The 16,427-nt window shown below is 30.6% G+C and overlaps 1 protein-coding gene across 2 annotated transcripts; it reads left to right on the top strand.

Annotated features, from left to right (window-relative positions):
* The first annotated feature begins 14,616 nt into the window (after nt 1-14,616).
* LOC111408838 (E3 ubiquitin-protein ligase RNF185-like) lies at nt 14,617-16,102 on the top strand. 2 transcript variants are annotated; one of them, XM_023038637.1, is made up of 2 exons: nt 14,617-14,726; nt 15,146-16,102. In XM_023038637.1, the coding sequence occupies exon 2, from the start codon at nt 15,173-15,175 to the stop codon at nt 15,887-15,889; it is 717 nt and encodes a 238-aa protein (XP_022894405.1). In that variant the 5' UTR covers nt 14,617-14,726; nt 15,146-15,172; the 3' UTR covers nt 15,890-16,102. The 2 variants fall into 2 exon arrangements, with proteins under 2 accessions (XP_022894405.1, XP_022894406.1); XM_023038638.1 differs by lacking the exon at nt 14,617-14,726 and adding an exon at nt 14,752-14,855.
* Nucleotides 16,103-16,427: the final 325 nt, after the last annotated feature.

Here is a 16,427-nt window from a genome sequence, read left to right as displayed (position 1 = left end):
ACAAGTGCCATTATCCGTTAGCACCGTTGCGACACAATTATGTCTTATGAAAAGAGTGATTTTTCACTTGCCTCAAATTTTTTCTCTTCTTTACTGCTGATTTCTTTTACAGAAGATAAGTGCAATTTGTGCACTAATTTAGGCTATATTACTAAATTTTTATGTTCAAATTATTAATTTCTACTTAATTTGTGTTAATTTTATTTTATTTTTAGTGATGGACTCTTTTGAAACAATTGGAAAATAAAGAATGACCAATTAAACATTGGATGGAAAGTTTGGGGATAAATTCTACCTTTGTAAATTGAAGGACTTGAATTGAACTAAAGAAAGATGCTGGTTGCACAATTAATTTGATTTGAGGGCTAGAATGCACATTCTAAAATATTGTTGGACATTTGTGCAAATTACAATTCAATATGACAGGAAAGATGTGGAATTTGTTATCAAAATGGGCTTTGACACTTGGACTTTATTTGGGACTCAAATTTAATTGGGTCTGGACTTCATTATATTCGTAAGATTTAAATTCCAATTGGACTACAATCAATGGATGGCTGAATTGATATATATTCATGAGCGGAAAATGGAGGCAGAAAAGGAGCGTGACCTGCTGATATATACACGCAAGAACAGACAAAAGGGGGATTTGGCGGCTGAAAGGAATTATAATTGGACAAAAGTCGGCTGGGCTGGATATATATACACACACAGAAAAAACGGAGAAAAGGGAGAAATGGCACAAATATATACTCACAGACGGCGGAGAAGGGATATATACGCACACATGCAGAGAGAGAGAGATAGAGGCGGCGGCAGCTTTGGAAATTTGACATAGACGGAATTAATTCTAAATTTGCGTACGATAATTCGTCAACAATTGTATGGGAATTAATCACATTCTTTCGATTTTTGGTGATGTCTGTTATCATTTCTTTGTTTAATTTCAACATTATGCTTGACTAAATTATTTTGTGTTAGAATTTTCGATGAACCTTGTATTATGAACTTTTAAGTCTTAATTTTATTTATTTTTGTTGAAAGTGCTAGCTGTTAGAGTNGATGTGTTTCAAGCTGTTGTCATCTTAAAAAATTGAATGTTTGTTCGATTTCTGGGTCAAATTGGGCAAGATCACCAGTTCTCAAACTTTGTATACAAAGTCTTGAAAAAGAAAGCAAGAAACACTGTAAAAATTTTCTAAATTAATTAACTAAACTAAAAATAAGAAAAATTTAGATTAAAGTTAAAATTAACTAAAACTAGTAAAAAACAGTAGTCCCCGACAACGGCGCCAAAAACTTGATCGATTGATTACCCTCAAGTGAACTAAATCGTGAACAAATAATAAAGTGGTGTGTAGAGTGTCGAATCCACGAGAACTATGTGTTTGATCAAGTTAAAGCTAATAATTCCCTTAATCGAATAGCAAGGTCGAGTTGTAACCAACACTATTAAATCTATCAACTAAATAGAAATCAAGTAAAAGTTTATCAAATTTGCGAGAAGTATTGCTAAGATATGGAATCCCTCTTACTACTCCATTTTTAGTTCGATAATTTAAATTGACAATTTGAAATAATGCTTATTGGTCAATGTTCCTATTTTAATTGAAAATCTCTCTCGATAATTATCAAATCCATTCCCCTCATGAGACCTTCCTATCTCTCGATGAAAGATGCGAACATGATAAATGCATTAAACGAGCTAGAACATGTTATAAAAACCATATGAAGCATAGATGTATATCTTTATCCTCTATCGAACCTCACAATATTTATTATTTTGTGTTAATGAACATATTTTTCTCTCGATAACAACAAAATTCACAAACAATTCAACTAGTGGCAAATTAATTAAAAAGCATGAAAATGATAATAAATATCCAAACAATTAAACAAATTAACATCCATTAAATTATTCAAATTAAAAATTCATAATAAGGGTTCATCACATCCTAATAAATATGAAAAATTAGCCTAAAATATTTAAATTACAAGAAATCATATATAAGTGGAAAGACATAACCTGTATTTTTGATAAATTGAGAAGATGAAGACAAAACTTGAATCTCTTCAATGGTTTCTTAATAAATCTCGACTTGTGCTCTCCCTTCTTTGCCCAATACCAAGTTTGAATCTTCACTTGATTGAATTCTTGCAAGTCTGCTTCAATTCTCCCACAAAAATAATAAATTCTCCACTTTTGATGATGATAATTAATGGATATTGGAGTATATTATGTATAAGAGAAAAGTATGAGAGCTCTCTTTGTATATTCTCCTGTTAGGTATCTATAGTGGTCGAAAATTGGTGAAAAATCACGTCCAAATTAGTTTCCAAAAGAGTTCCAATCGAATAAGGAAAGCTACACTCGCGCGCGGATTTTTTGTCTTTGCAAAGTAGTCAGTATTTTGATTATGACTTTGTTTTCCGATATCCGATTGAGTTGATTCAAAATGTGTTGGAAACCTAACTAAAAGGGCTACAATTTTTTTAGATGTAGATATTTTCCAATTCGAACGTTTACTATGCCAAAAATTGGTCGCAATCATTGACTAAAAATCTAAAAAATATATCTTGTAATTAGAAGTCAATTTATGGTAATATTTTGATGATATTCCATTCCTTTTTGACTTCTAATTGTATCCAATTGACTCCCATCAATCTTTAAAATATCTCTTATGGTTCAATTCAACCATTGGATATTTGCAATTTGGTCCTCAACTTTGTACTTCGCCATCTTTCGCCGTTTTCACTTCTATCTTTCGGTTTAACTTCCAACCATTAAGTTTTACCTAATAAATGAAATATACAATAAATTAGGCTATAATTGCTTTAAAGAACTATTAAATGTCTATATTTTTAAGTCTACATAAGTGTATAAAATACACTTATCAACTATGATATTGATATGATGTAAAATAATATTCTCTGAATAGAAATGTGAAGTATTTTGTTCTCAATTAAATTAATTAGAAATATTTAACAAGTAATAGTATTAAACTATTTATCTTCCTCTCAACTAACACTTTTAAAAGTTTGAAATTTAGTATTACTAGGATTAACGAAACATTGTCTTTATTGTATAATCTGAAAATTATGCTCAATTTAAATTTTGAGCACTAATTTTACAAACTTTAGGTTTCGAACACTAAGCAATCATCTAGTATATGTATCAAATATATTAGATACAAATAATATTTAGATGACCAACGTGGAAGTTGATGGAGCCTCATTTATCATTTTGATTAATTTTATAAAAATGCAAAGAATTCAATTTCATCGAATGTTTATTTGAATTTTTATTTTACATCATTATTGATCCAGTGAAAGTCCATTTTTTTAAAATAAATAATAATTTATTAAAAATCCCTCACTTGTGTTGAAGGAATACTGTGATAACAGACTCAAACAACGTCGCTATACCAAAATAGTTATCAAAACATGTGAACTAAACCACCTTCAATCACAAAAGACACCACTATCCTAACATGTTCTACATCTCTCTTTCTTCAATACGCCACCCCCATCATATCTAAAAGAAGTAACCCTCAAACAATCCTTGGCAGATCAGTCTAGGTATTAAAATGTCTCGATAGGCCTCCAGCTAAGTAATTTGCCACTTGGTTCCCCTCTTTCCAATTGATGTGCCACCTGATATTCAAATTACTGTAATAAATTCAAAAGATTATCCCAGAAGCCGAACACTTCAAAGATGAAGTCCGTGAAACCACCAACAATGGATCACACTTGATCCAGTAATGGTCTAATTGGACATACCAAACATTAAAATATAAGAGTTATTGAACTTCCGGTTCAATACAATATTTATCAAAATGGTCACTCGAGTTTAGTTTAGTGTACCAATTAAGAAACACTATTACAAACTTTGTAGGTTTCTCTTTTATTTAGTGAAGGACAAATTAAAAGCAATAGTAATTTTATTTCTTTATATCACAAAATATCGACTCTTCTAGAGTCTCGTAACAATAATTTTCAGAAATGTTGATAAATAAACCATTACTTCTTTAGAAGCAATTTAATTAAAATTGTGATTTTTTAATAATAACTGCATAATATTCTTCAAGAATATTAATAAATATAAAACTCTTCTTCTTTTAGAGCAACACAATACTTTTCTAGAATATCGATTTGTATTAATTGATTTAAATGATTTTGTAATACTCTTCTAGAATATTTAAATGTTTGAATCATAATTCATTCCAGAATAACAATAATATTATGCTCTTCAGGAGTAATAACACAATTTTGTTTAGAGCGATAAATTATATAAGAATTTACTTTTCAGAAGTTTAAACATAATTTATGTTACACTTTATATTATTATGCTCTTCGAGAGCAATTAAAATTTAACTATAATATTAATGGGAATTATAATGTGCTACTTCGAGAGTACCTCATATTTTACTATTTCCTCTTCAATAGCAATATGTCAATATTTTTCTGAAATATTGAAAATTATAACACATGCTTTTCAGTTGCAAATACTTTTATTTCTGAAATATTAATTATAATATCATGCTACTTCAAGAGCAATAACATGATGGATTATAAATTTAACGTTTATAAATGAGCACCTAAAAATATTTAATCAGGTTAAAAATATTAATTATCATACAGATATGATGTGATAAAAATTAATTGCTAAACATATAGTATATGAATTTATATATAAAAATTAATTACCAAAAGATGAATTAGAAAAAAAGAATCTTCATATATAGAAGTTAAAAATTTTGATTATATATTTTATTTATTAAATCTTTTACAAACATGCGAAAGATACCAAATAGACACATGAATTCCTCGTATAAAAAAATTCAAGATAGAATTAAAGGCAAAACTAATATGTGGCAGAATCTAAAGGCAAAATTAATGTGACAGAATCAATTGTGTATGAATCATAAGGCATGAAATGGCAAAACATAAATTTACTTAATAAACCATAATCAATATATACAAATTGCATATACAAAAGTGAATTAGAATTAAGAATAAAGATATATGTACTAGATGGGTTACTGAACCGTGTCCACCCTCACAAACACGTGGGCCCCGCGTGTTATTAAAAAATTCGAACTGTGGTCCCCCACCCCATGTTGTTAATAGTACGTAAAAAACTATGTACATGTAGCATGGTACTTGGAATTAATATCCATACAAACAAAAAGTAGAGAAAAAGAAGCATCCTCATTATGATGAATATGTATATCGAAAGAATTAACATATTACCAAGTTAATATTATTAAAGACCGGTAATTATTCAAATTTGAAAGAGATATTTTTGGTAGTGTATTTTAGATGAAATTTGATTTCTATTTCTACATTGGACAAATTTGGCTACTCTTGTTCATTTGAAAATAATCGATGTAGACTTTTCCTTAATTCAAATATTATGGATATCAGTTCTTTATCTAGTTATGATAACACTTTTTTTTTAATACGGTTGCCTCTTATAAAGATACACTGCATGTGATTTCATGTGGTATTACATGTAAATTAATCAATGAAAAATCTGCTTCGTTATGGCACAAACATTTTAGCCATATTTCTCAAAAGAGAATGAAAAAGCTCATATCCAAAGGAATTGTCGATTTCCTTAATTTTTTAAACTTAAGTATTTATATTAATTACGTTAAGGGAAAACATACGAACACAAGGAGATTATGTGCTCATAAGACTTTGAACGTCTTAGAACTAATTCATATGGATATCTGTGAACCATTCCCTTCGGTTTCTTAGAATGGTTAACAATTATTAATTACGTTTGTAGACAATTTTCTTGTTATAGCTACCTATATCTTATCCATGAAAAAAGTTTTAATCACTGGTCATGTTTATGGCTTCCAAAGCTGAGGTTGAAAATCAACTTAGCAAACGAATGAAACAAATCAGATACGATTACAGTGGTTAAGTACTATAACAAATATGACGGATTAGTAGAACACCTTCAAGGACTTTTTGCTAAATTCCTAGAAGTATGTGGAATCATCCCATAGTACACCAGAATCTTTCTAGAAAGAAGCAGTAAAGATTGTAGCTTAAATTCTCAATAAAATTTTAAGTAAAGCAACTATCAAAATTCCTAATGATTTTTGGGATAGGCAAAAAGCCTAATTTAAAGTACTTGTATATTTGGGGTTGTCCAACTAAGGCAAGGTCTTATAGGCCATCAGAAAATAAACTAAAATTTAAAATTGTTAGTTACTAATTTATTTGATACTTTGAGAGGTCAAGGGGTTACAAATCTTTTTAGATCCCGCTATCAGGTTAATTTTTGGATAGGGAAATGTCCAATTCTTTGAGAATGTGGAGTTTTCTGGGAAGATAATGTTTTAATGTTAAGGATTTTATCTTGAAGGAAGAATATGTATATATTTCTTCTGTTACAATTGACAATGATCAGGTTCAAGGATAAATTTTTGTCCCAGCTCTTATTCAAGAAGCAATTTCGGATAAAGACAATATTACAAAATTCCCTATACACAATCAAGAAATTGTTTCAGACAAACTCAACAACCTCAATAATAAATGCTATTAAGGAAATCTAGTAGAGAAAGAAGAAATTTAATTTTGGATGATTTTATAGCCTTTCTCCAAAAACATGAGGATGTCATTAGATAGATGAAAGAAAATCTAATCAAGCAACTTTCATATGTAAAGGAACAATTTTCAAGAGTAGATTGATGCCATGAATAAAGAGATAAAGTCTATTAAAAGCCATGACGTTTGTGAACTCATTCCATGGCCTGAAGGTGCAAAGCTTCTTAGTTGTAAGTGGATATTTAAAATGAGGAAATTTCTGTCATGAAATTTTGAAGTGAAAGATTTTGGTGATATCTCTTTTGTTTTAAGGATATAGATACAATGGAATCGTTCTCGAGGCATTTTTGAACTATTACAAAAGAGCTATATCAATAAGGTTTTAAAAAAATTGGGATGCAAGGATGTAAACCAGGTGATATCCCTATTGTTAATAGAGATAAGTTTAGTCTCAATCAATGCCCCAAGGATAAACTTAAAGAAAAAGAAATACAAAAAACCCCCCATGTGCTTCAACAGTTTGGAGTTTAATGTATGCTTCGATTTGCACACATCCGGATATAGCATTTATCGTTGGAATGCTGGGCAGATACTTAAGTAACTCTGGGATGTATATTTGGAAAGCAGCCAAGTGATTTATTCGGTATCTGTAGAGAACTAAGGATTACATAATCAAATATAGTAAATCAGGCCAATTGGAGATCATTAGATATTCAAATTTTGATCATGAAATATAACTATGGACTTTTATCACTAGGCTGTATATTTTGTATGAAAATTGAAAGACTACTAAGTTATTTTGTAATGATAGCAGTCTTGTATTCCAACAGAAATTTGATAATGTCAAAGTTTATAGGTATTAAGTTCATAGTTGTTAAAGAAAAATTTAGAGGAGTCAAGTTTCTATAAAGCATACTGGGACAAACTTTGTGATTATGGATCTGTTACTAAAGAACTACCACCCAAGTTGTTCATGAGCATACTGCTCATATGGGTATTGCATCTTTTGATGATGTGATAGTTTAGTGGAATTTTGTATTTGTATGTTGTCAGCTATAGGTACATTTTTATCCATATATATTCAGGTTCAGTTTAGTTTCACTTTGGTTAAAGTTTTTAGTTTGATCTTATTAATATATAAGGTAGGACCAGTTGTAAATATGCATGCTTAGATCACATTACGTGTAATTTTCATGTTACACATCCATACTTGATTATATCATTTGATTGAGTTGATATATGTGACCATTAATGGGTTTAGTTATAAAACTTGCAACAAAGACCGATTTGATCCTATATTGATATAATCAATGGATGATAATGTTCGGAGATGCTTTTGGTTATGATAGCAAAAGTTTTTGATGTCATAAAGTTATAATGTAACATATATGGCCCAAGTGGAAGATTGTTGTGTTTTAATTTGTCATGTAGGTCAATATATATAATTAATTGTGTATAAATGTTATCTTAAGATTAAATCCAATTAAAGTGATTTAATAAAAAAATAAAGTTATCAGCTTTGGACATCTAAATAAAGTATAGGCTTAAATATATGTAGATATCAGATTCCTTTATATTCATATTTCACGATGAGTAAAATATATATGAAAACTATATATAGGGTCATGGTCCCCAATTCATTTGTGATTCTCATTCTTTGTATTATTTCATCAACACATGAATACAAGAGAAAATATATTGAAGAGGAAGATCCAAAACTCATAATTAAGATTAATAATCAAGAAGAAGATATTGAAGCAATCAAGATTATAAAACAAGAGGTCAAATTCAAAAACAAAAATTCAAGAATCAATAGGGGCAATATTCAATATTAATGATTAAAAAGCCAAATATGAAAGAGATTGCAATTAATCGTCAAAATTTAAGATCAGGAATCAAGATCTACTAATGAAGAATCATTCTAATAAATTAACGTATGTTTCGCATCTAATAATTTTCTTATTGATTTGACTGGAGGATTTTGACAATAAAAGAATTTAGATTTTCCAGTTTTAAAGTTTCATAAAAATTCTCACAATATTTACTTGTAATTCCTTGGGCCCAGAAACTGCTAGACCAACCTGGTGGGCCGGTGAGTTCGATGGTTACTCTAGGGGCTAATGGGAAGCCACCGTTGACAAGGATGGCGGCGCCATTGCCGGAGAGTGTCCCCAGGCATATTGTGTGATTGCAACTGTTTTAAAGCATAACCAATGTGGCTGAAACAATTGTGGTTCTTGCGAATATGATATCAAATTCAATTTTTTTGAACAATAAATCTTCATTTTCTTACAGAAATTTACAAAGTTTGAGGGGAAAAAAAAAAGATTAATTTTCTAAAAAAAAAAAGGGAAAAAAAAAACTGAAGAATTGACTAACACAAGAAGAGTTCTTCATTAGATTTACCTATAAAGAACAGGGAAAGAGTTTTTTCTAGTCGCAATTAGCACTTTGGGAGAGAAAACACACAAATTTGTGTTGAGGTGGGAGTGGTTTATGGGGATTCATGGAAGTTAAAATAGAAAGTTGCCTATTTATAAGATGACAAAGGTCCTCAATCTTTAATATTGTAGCAAATAAGTGTATTTTTTATACTTATATGGGCTTTAATTTATTGACATTTCATCATTTTTCTGATAAATAAATGCCTAATCTTGCGTATATTTCGTTTATTAGGAGGAATTCAATGATCGGACGTGAAATTAAAAGAAATGAGTGAAAAACGATGAAAGGGCAAAGTTCAAAGTTCGAGAACCAAATTACAAATATCTAATAATTGATTCGAACCACAAAATCATAATTGGAGATTGCTAGGATCAATTGGATACAATTAGAAGAAAAGAAAAATGAAATATGATCAAAGTATCACAAATCAATTTTCAATCTCGTAAGTTATTTTCCAAAATTTTAGCTGAAAATTGAGACCCATTTTTGGTATAATAAACGTTCGAATTAGAGTAATTCTATTCTAGCAAAGTTATATTCCTTTGAGTTAATTCTCAACGCATTTTGAATCACATCAATTGGATATCAGAAGAGAAAGTTAAGATAAAATACTAAAGATTGTACAGAGACAAAAATATGCACGTGCGAATGCAACTTTCCTTATTTGATTGGAGCTCTTTTCAACTAATTTTTGACTCACATAAATACATAATAGCATAATACAGTAGGGGGTCCTTTCATACATCTTTCATACACCTAGATTCATAATTTATTACATCAAAGAAAGATCAAAATCAACACTTCTGAGCAAATCAAGAGGTAATTGCAAGATATTCATAAATTGGAGATCAATGCTTGGTTTTGGGTAACGAAGGAAAGGCACAACTACAATTCATCAAGAGACCATTGAAAAGATTTAAAATTTCAAAAATTCATCATATTCTTCTTCAGTTAATCAAAATTCAGGTGATGTTTAGAAATTAAGTATGTTTTCTTGTAATTTTTTATGGTAGGCTAATTTTCTAATTACTAAAACATTGATCAATTTTTATTATGAAGTTTTTAATATAAATTCAATAATTTAACTTCCAATATGTGTTTATTTTTTGATGATTGTTATAGGATTTAATGGCTTTTCAAGTACTTGATTACCAATTGGATTGATTGTGAATTTTATTGATTTCGATAGAAAACAATAGGATAGATAGTATTTTATAATAATTATTGTAAAATTTGATAGGGGATAGAGATACACCGTTATGCTTTGTATAATTTTTATAGATGTTCTAATATTTTTAATGCATGATTTCATGTTCGCATCTTTCATAGAAATATAAGAAGTTCATATGAGATGATATATTTAATTGATAACGAGATATGCTTTTAATTAACTTGCGAACATTGATCAATAAGAATGTGCACTTATTGTCATGTTATTGATTTGAATTGAAATTGACTAATAATGAGAATTTAAGATCTTAATCATATCACATCGAAATTTATAGAAGTTTTATAAATTGCTCAATAGGATAGTTTAATTAGTTAATTTAGTATAAATTCTTCAACAAAATTTGCCATTCGATGAAAGTTGAAATTAATTGATCAAGGATTAAGTATATAATTCTCGTGGAAACAATACTTTATTCATCATTGTATTACATGTTTGCGATATCGTTCATTTGTGGGAAAATCAAACAATCAATAGCCCTTATGTACTTAATGTTTTTTGAAGCATTCTTATCTTCAATCTTCTATTTATTAGTGCATTTTCATTTTTAATAACAGTTTTTGTTTAAAAAGTTCGCTGAGAGGCATAAAACAATTAAGTCCCCTTAATCTAATCGCTCTTAATTCTCCCATCTATAATCTAATACAATGTACTAAACACACCCTAAATGTTTTTAATTTTTAATCACGGCGTGTGAGAAAAAACCTTAAAAAATTACATGAAGGGATCGTTTAACCGACATTTGAGAGTCAAAAGGAGTTTTTTGTACTTTTATGAGAGCGTTTCATTTTAATTACAAAAACTTTTAAAGAAAATTGGTTCAATGTCGTTTTCTTTAAAATTACTTTTGAAATAAGAAGTTCTCTTACAAATTAGTTCTTGTTTGACAATCAATTTTTTGGAAAGAATGAGTTTTTAATAGTAAATTTTTGAAGAATGCATGATTAAAATGTAGAAAAAAGTTTTGGTCTACATGAGAAATATTTTGTTGTAGGAATATGTCGTTAAAAATAATTATGAGAAAAAAGAGTTTTGTAAGAATGGTTGTCAAACAAGGGCTTGGTTTCTAAACAAAAATTAAGACATCTTCCTAGAAAGTTCTTTTACAGGAAGTAAAAGCAAAAATAAAATCATGTCAAATGAGCCTGTAATTAGTAGTGATTAAATAAAAGATGACAATGTGGTTGTATGTGTCTAGGAGTTTCATTCTCTTTGCTATCTTTCCATTCAAACCAACATTTGCTATTAACACAAGAATCATGCTACGGTGACATAATGGTTGACATAATATTATATGACATTCTATCATTAAATAGTTTAAAACACAGTTAACTTTTTCATCAATTTATCTACTACCACATATACATCTGTCAACCTTTTGGTCATTATTCTTCTATCAAAATAGATTAATCCTTAATATAAAGACCATACAAGGATTTTTTTTTCATGGTTATAATTTTCATGCAAATATTTTGCTCAACTTGTTTAGGTTACAAATTTTGCGCTGATTTGGAATGGTTTAAAATATTGATGTCAAAGTCAACAACTAATCTAAATAACATATTTCATGATACCCACAACTTTTATTAACTATTTAACTCGTATTTCATCAACTTTTATCAAAATTTGATAATTTTTTTTTTTAATCAAGATCTTTGTGAAACAACCCATTGTTCAAGTCATTATTGATTATATAAACCTCAATGCTCATTAAGTATAATAATATCTCATTCCTCTTATCCATTTTTTATGAACGAACTATCAACTTCTAACTATCCCAATTGTTAGTAATTTATCTGTACATTATCGTCACTAAGTTATTTTGTTATTATAAAAAATAGAATTTTTTAATGTTAAGTGAGAATATAATTATTATGCGCTCCGAGGGAGACAATTGGGATTGAGCATTCTTTGACCAGTTGGCTAGTTGGCATACATGTGACGAAATCTTTCTCTAGCCAAGAATTCCATTATTGATCGAATCGAGATCGATCCAATTTATTGGCAAATGAAAAATTTCTCATTTTTACTCTTAGAAAAAAATCTAGAAAGGAGATCGGAGAGAACCATAGAGATCAATCACCTCATACGTAATATAGGACGACATTACATGAGTTACTGAGAAGACATCTCTCTTTAAATCGAAGAAGAGGAAAATTCGACGATTGGAAATTGAAGCGGTGTCGACTCTTGATTTTGTTCTTTCTATCTTCGATTTAGATTTCTTTCCTTTCTCTGTGACGGCTCGATAGACAAAGCAAATAAGAGAGCGCTAGCCTATAGTCAGAGAAGAGAACCAAGACAGAGCTCTTTGCACTCAGTATTCAATTACTTTAGAAGAGCAAAGAAAATAAAACACTCAATTTAGCTCAACCCTAATTATTTCATGTCTGACAAAGATAATATATTAGAGCTGTGCAACTTGCACAGGGCCTGTACAGGAACACAAACATGGAGGTGGACCCCACACATGAGGTCCACATGTAGGGTCCACCCCTATGTGATAGCTCCTGTATAGGCCCTGTGCAATGGACCTATGTATGGAACTTTTTTCAATAAACTAAGATAACAAGTCAAGAAAATTTAATTACAGGTAGCTTTTTGTTATTTTATATATTTCAATAGTTCAATTTTTGGTCTATAGTGGAATAAGCTCAGACTAATAATCGAACTTAATAGATTGGATCAAATAGTCTGTGTTTAGTTATTATTAAATATTGTGATTTATATATGTCTTATTGGACCACTTTAGTAGCTTTGAAAAAGTCCAAGTACTTATTTACCTAGTCAAAGTTTGATCAAAGTAATCTGGTTGATCAGATGGCCAAATCGGAATTTTGATTAAAATAAAAAGTTAAAAGTTTGACCGAATACTTGAAAGAATTATAGCTGACTTGAAACTTCAGTTTTAAGTTTTGAAGATACTACAATAATCAAGTACATCTTGGACAAAAAATATCAATTCTTTAAGTGTATTCGAGAATTAATTTCCTCAATAAGAGTTCAATTTCTGGAAACTAATGAGTACTGAGTTCTTGAGTAGGCCTTTGTTGGTGATTCTTGGTCAGATATTAGTTTTTGTTGAGGTTCTTGATCAGACCTTGATGCACACTTGTTAGAGAATATTAAAGTAACTTCAAGGGTTAGAAGCAATTCAAAAAGATCAAAATTCTTGATTAAAGTTGGAGATTAAAATTGTTTAATGGAAAATAATTAATTACACGAACATAATTTTCTATATGAATAATTGTATAGATAGGTAATATGTAGTAATGAAGAAAATACCATTTTTCCCAAATTAAAGACATTTTTCGTTTTTCAACTTTCATTAGGACTAAATTTCCAACATGTATGTACACTAACGGCCTGTTTGAGCTCCATTTTTTCACCAAAAAAATTAATTTTTTGACCGTTATTTCAGTATTTCAATCGTCATATTTGACTTCTTCTCTCACGGGTGGACCCCACTTTTCTTCTAACGGTCAAAAATCAATTCTCAAAATCACTTCCAAACAGCCTCTAAATTTCCCATTAGGGCTCTACTTTCATAAGTTAAGGCTTATCCTACTCCGATAAAGTTGAGTTCTGCTAGACCTTTTTTGTCCTATCATAATAGAACTTTAACACCTTCCATAACTCTGAAACAAATAATGCATCAAATAACCTAAATCTACTACGATTGTCTTGCATATATCTATAAATATGGGACCTTAATTCATTATTTAGGTACACAGGTTATAGTTTCACTTATAAATTCTCCATCTAATTTAAGTATCAGATGGACGACGACGACACAATTCGACGCCTTTGTTTTAGGAACTAAAGATTCTATTCGTGCTCATATTTTGTCGTCAAGTTCGGGATTTTTTAGGTACGAATTTTTGTTAGCATCACATATATTCAAGCCTTCATTTCCATGTTTCTCCCATTTCTAATGAACTTCTCGGTTCAAGTTCGTCCTCAATTTGGTATTTGATATTTATGTTCCGTTCTCTCAATTGTTTTTCAACAAGCAATGGTCGAAATAACAAATTAGTGAATTCAAGATGGAATTTCAAAACGGTATGTAGGTGACAGAACAGAGATAACAGCAAGAGGACGACTTAAGATAGCCATGGATGGCACAAAATTTGTTTTTTCCCCTCTAATTTTTCCCTTTTATTTTTCTTGCTGGTAATTGTGAAAAATTCAAGTATAGAGGCCGGTGAGGTGACCTTTATTCTTTGCGTAAGCGTATGACGGTGACTAGAAATTTATCAACATTTAACTATTTGTCAAATCTCGAAATTTAAGATGGAGATATCCAATAATAATTCGCCAGCTGGATACATGACATTTCTACTACCTTATTTTCACAGAAACTTCCAATAAAAGTCTCGTGGTTATTCCATAATACTAAACAATAGTAATGGTCCCAATTTCGTCTTTTTAACTTCGTCTTTTTAATTCTCTTTCGATCCCTCTATTGCCAACCTCTTTTGGTACCAAGGTTAATCCTCTCCCTTTCTCTCTGTAATTTTTTCTTGCTTTTGCGTTTTTAATCTTTGTTTTCTTTTGACATGCTTAATATTCTTGATTACGCCAGATCCTGCTATGTTTGTATTGAATTCGATTAATGGTACTATAATCCGGCTTCATTTTTATTTTTTTTAATAAACCCCTAATTTGATATTGTGTTGAATTAGTTGCAATATTGAGTTGACTTCTTAGAAAATAGAATATTGTTTGAAGATAATTTTGGGTGTTAAAAAGTTATGTAATTTGTCGAGAGGGTTTGTTGATGTCGGTGTTTATATTGCATAAAGGTGTTTTTTTTTTTTTTTTTTTTTTTTTTTTTTTTTTTTTTTTTTTTTTGTAGATATCTGTTGGTTTTGTTTCTTTTCTGATTTATAATTTACATTTTGATAGGATATTTGAGTGTTTTGGGGTTGAAAGATGGAGAGTGGGTTTGGGGAATCGACAAGCAGGCACCGCCCCAGCCCTTCTTTCTCTAGCAATAACAATAACAATAACAACAGCGATGCTGGGAATTTTGAGTGCAATATTTGCTTTGATTTAGCACAAGACCCCATTGTCACACTCTGCGGTCACCTCTTTTGCTGGCCTTGCCTTTATAAATGGCTTCACATTCACTCTCGGTCCCAAGAATGTCCGGTTTGTAAGGCTCTTATTGAAGAGGAGAAATTAGTCCCTCTATATGGCCGAGGTAAGAACTCAACTGACCCTCGGTCTAAGTCAATTCCTGGGATGGAGATTCCACACCGGCCAACGGGACAGAGGCCTGAGACAGCTCCTCCGCCGGATCCTAACGTTAATGGTTTTGCACAACAAGGGTTTGGAGTTATGGGGGGCTTTGGACCATTTGGGGGGATTGCACCTATGGCTACTGCGAGATTTGGGAACTTCACATTATCTGCGGCCCTTGGTGGTCTATTCCCCTCATTTTTTAACATTCAGGTTCATGGATTTCCTGATGCCAACATGTATGGAGCCAGTCCTGGTTTTCCCTTTGGGTATCCGAATTCCTTTCATGGTGGACATGCTCATGGATTCCCGCATCGTGGAAATCAGCAGCAGCAGGCAGATTCTACCCTGAAATTTCTCCTTTTGGTGATTGGTTTGAGTGTGCTCGTGACTCTAATTTGGAGTTGAGGTAAATTTATCATTGTAACTTGATTTGCCGTCCAGTTTCCAGGATTATATGGTTTCCTTGTATATTTGATAGTGCACTTGTGTGCCTTTCCTCCGCTCTTGTACTTTCGACTTTTTTTAATTTAGACGTCTGTTTCTGTAGTATCATTTGTAGTTGCATCACTTTTAACTGTAAGGTATCCATGGTTGGTAACTTGTGTCACTTTTTGAATCCCTGTCCTTGCAATCCGTCCTCTCGTGTTTTCCTGCATTTTATCTTTGTGAGGCAAGATGTAAGGCTCAAGATGCTTTGAGGTGTAAGCTTCGAGAAGAACTCAAAAGAACAAAAATATGCTCATATCAACTATATATGTACTATCTTGAAAAATCCATAATGAAATGAAAAAAATATATCAAAACGAAAAGTCTAACCTGCAAACAAACATGAAACACATCAGTTACATTTTTTTACTTCCCTGCCCAGTGCACTCTTAAGTGTTTTGTTGAACTGTGCAAAATGTTTATTTGTTTGCCAAAATATGTATACCCTTTACTCTGG

Source organism: Olea europaea, chromosome 14 (assembly GCF_002742605.1).
Source record: "Olea europaea var. sylvestris chromosome 14, O_europaea_v1, whole genome shotgun sequence".
Taxonomy (NCBI): Eukaryota; Viridiplantae; Streptophyta; class Magnoliopsida; order Lamiales; family Oleaceae; genus Olea; species Olea europaea.
The sequence above is the reverse complement of the archived record's forward strand: the minus strand, read 5'-3'. Positions and strand labels throughout refer to the sequence as shown.

Coding starts and splice junctions, on each gene's coding strand:
- LOC111408838 (XM_023038637.1), top strand. CDS start 15,173: ATGGAGAGTGGGTTTGGGGAATCGACAAGCAGGCACCGCCCCAGCCCT.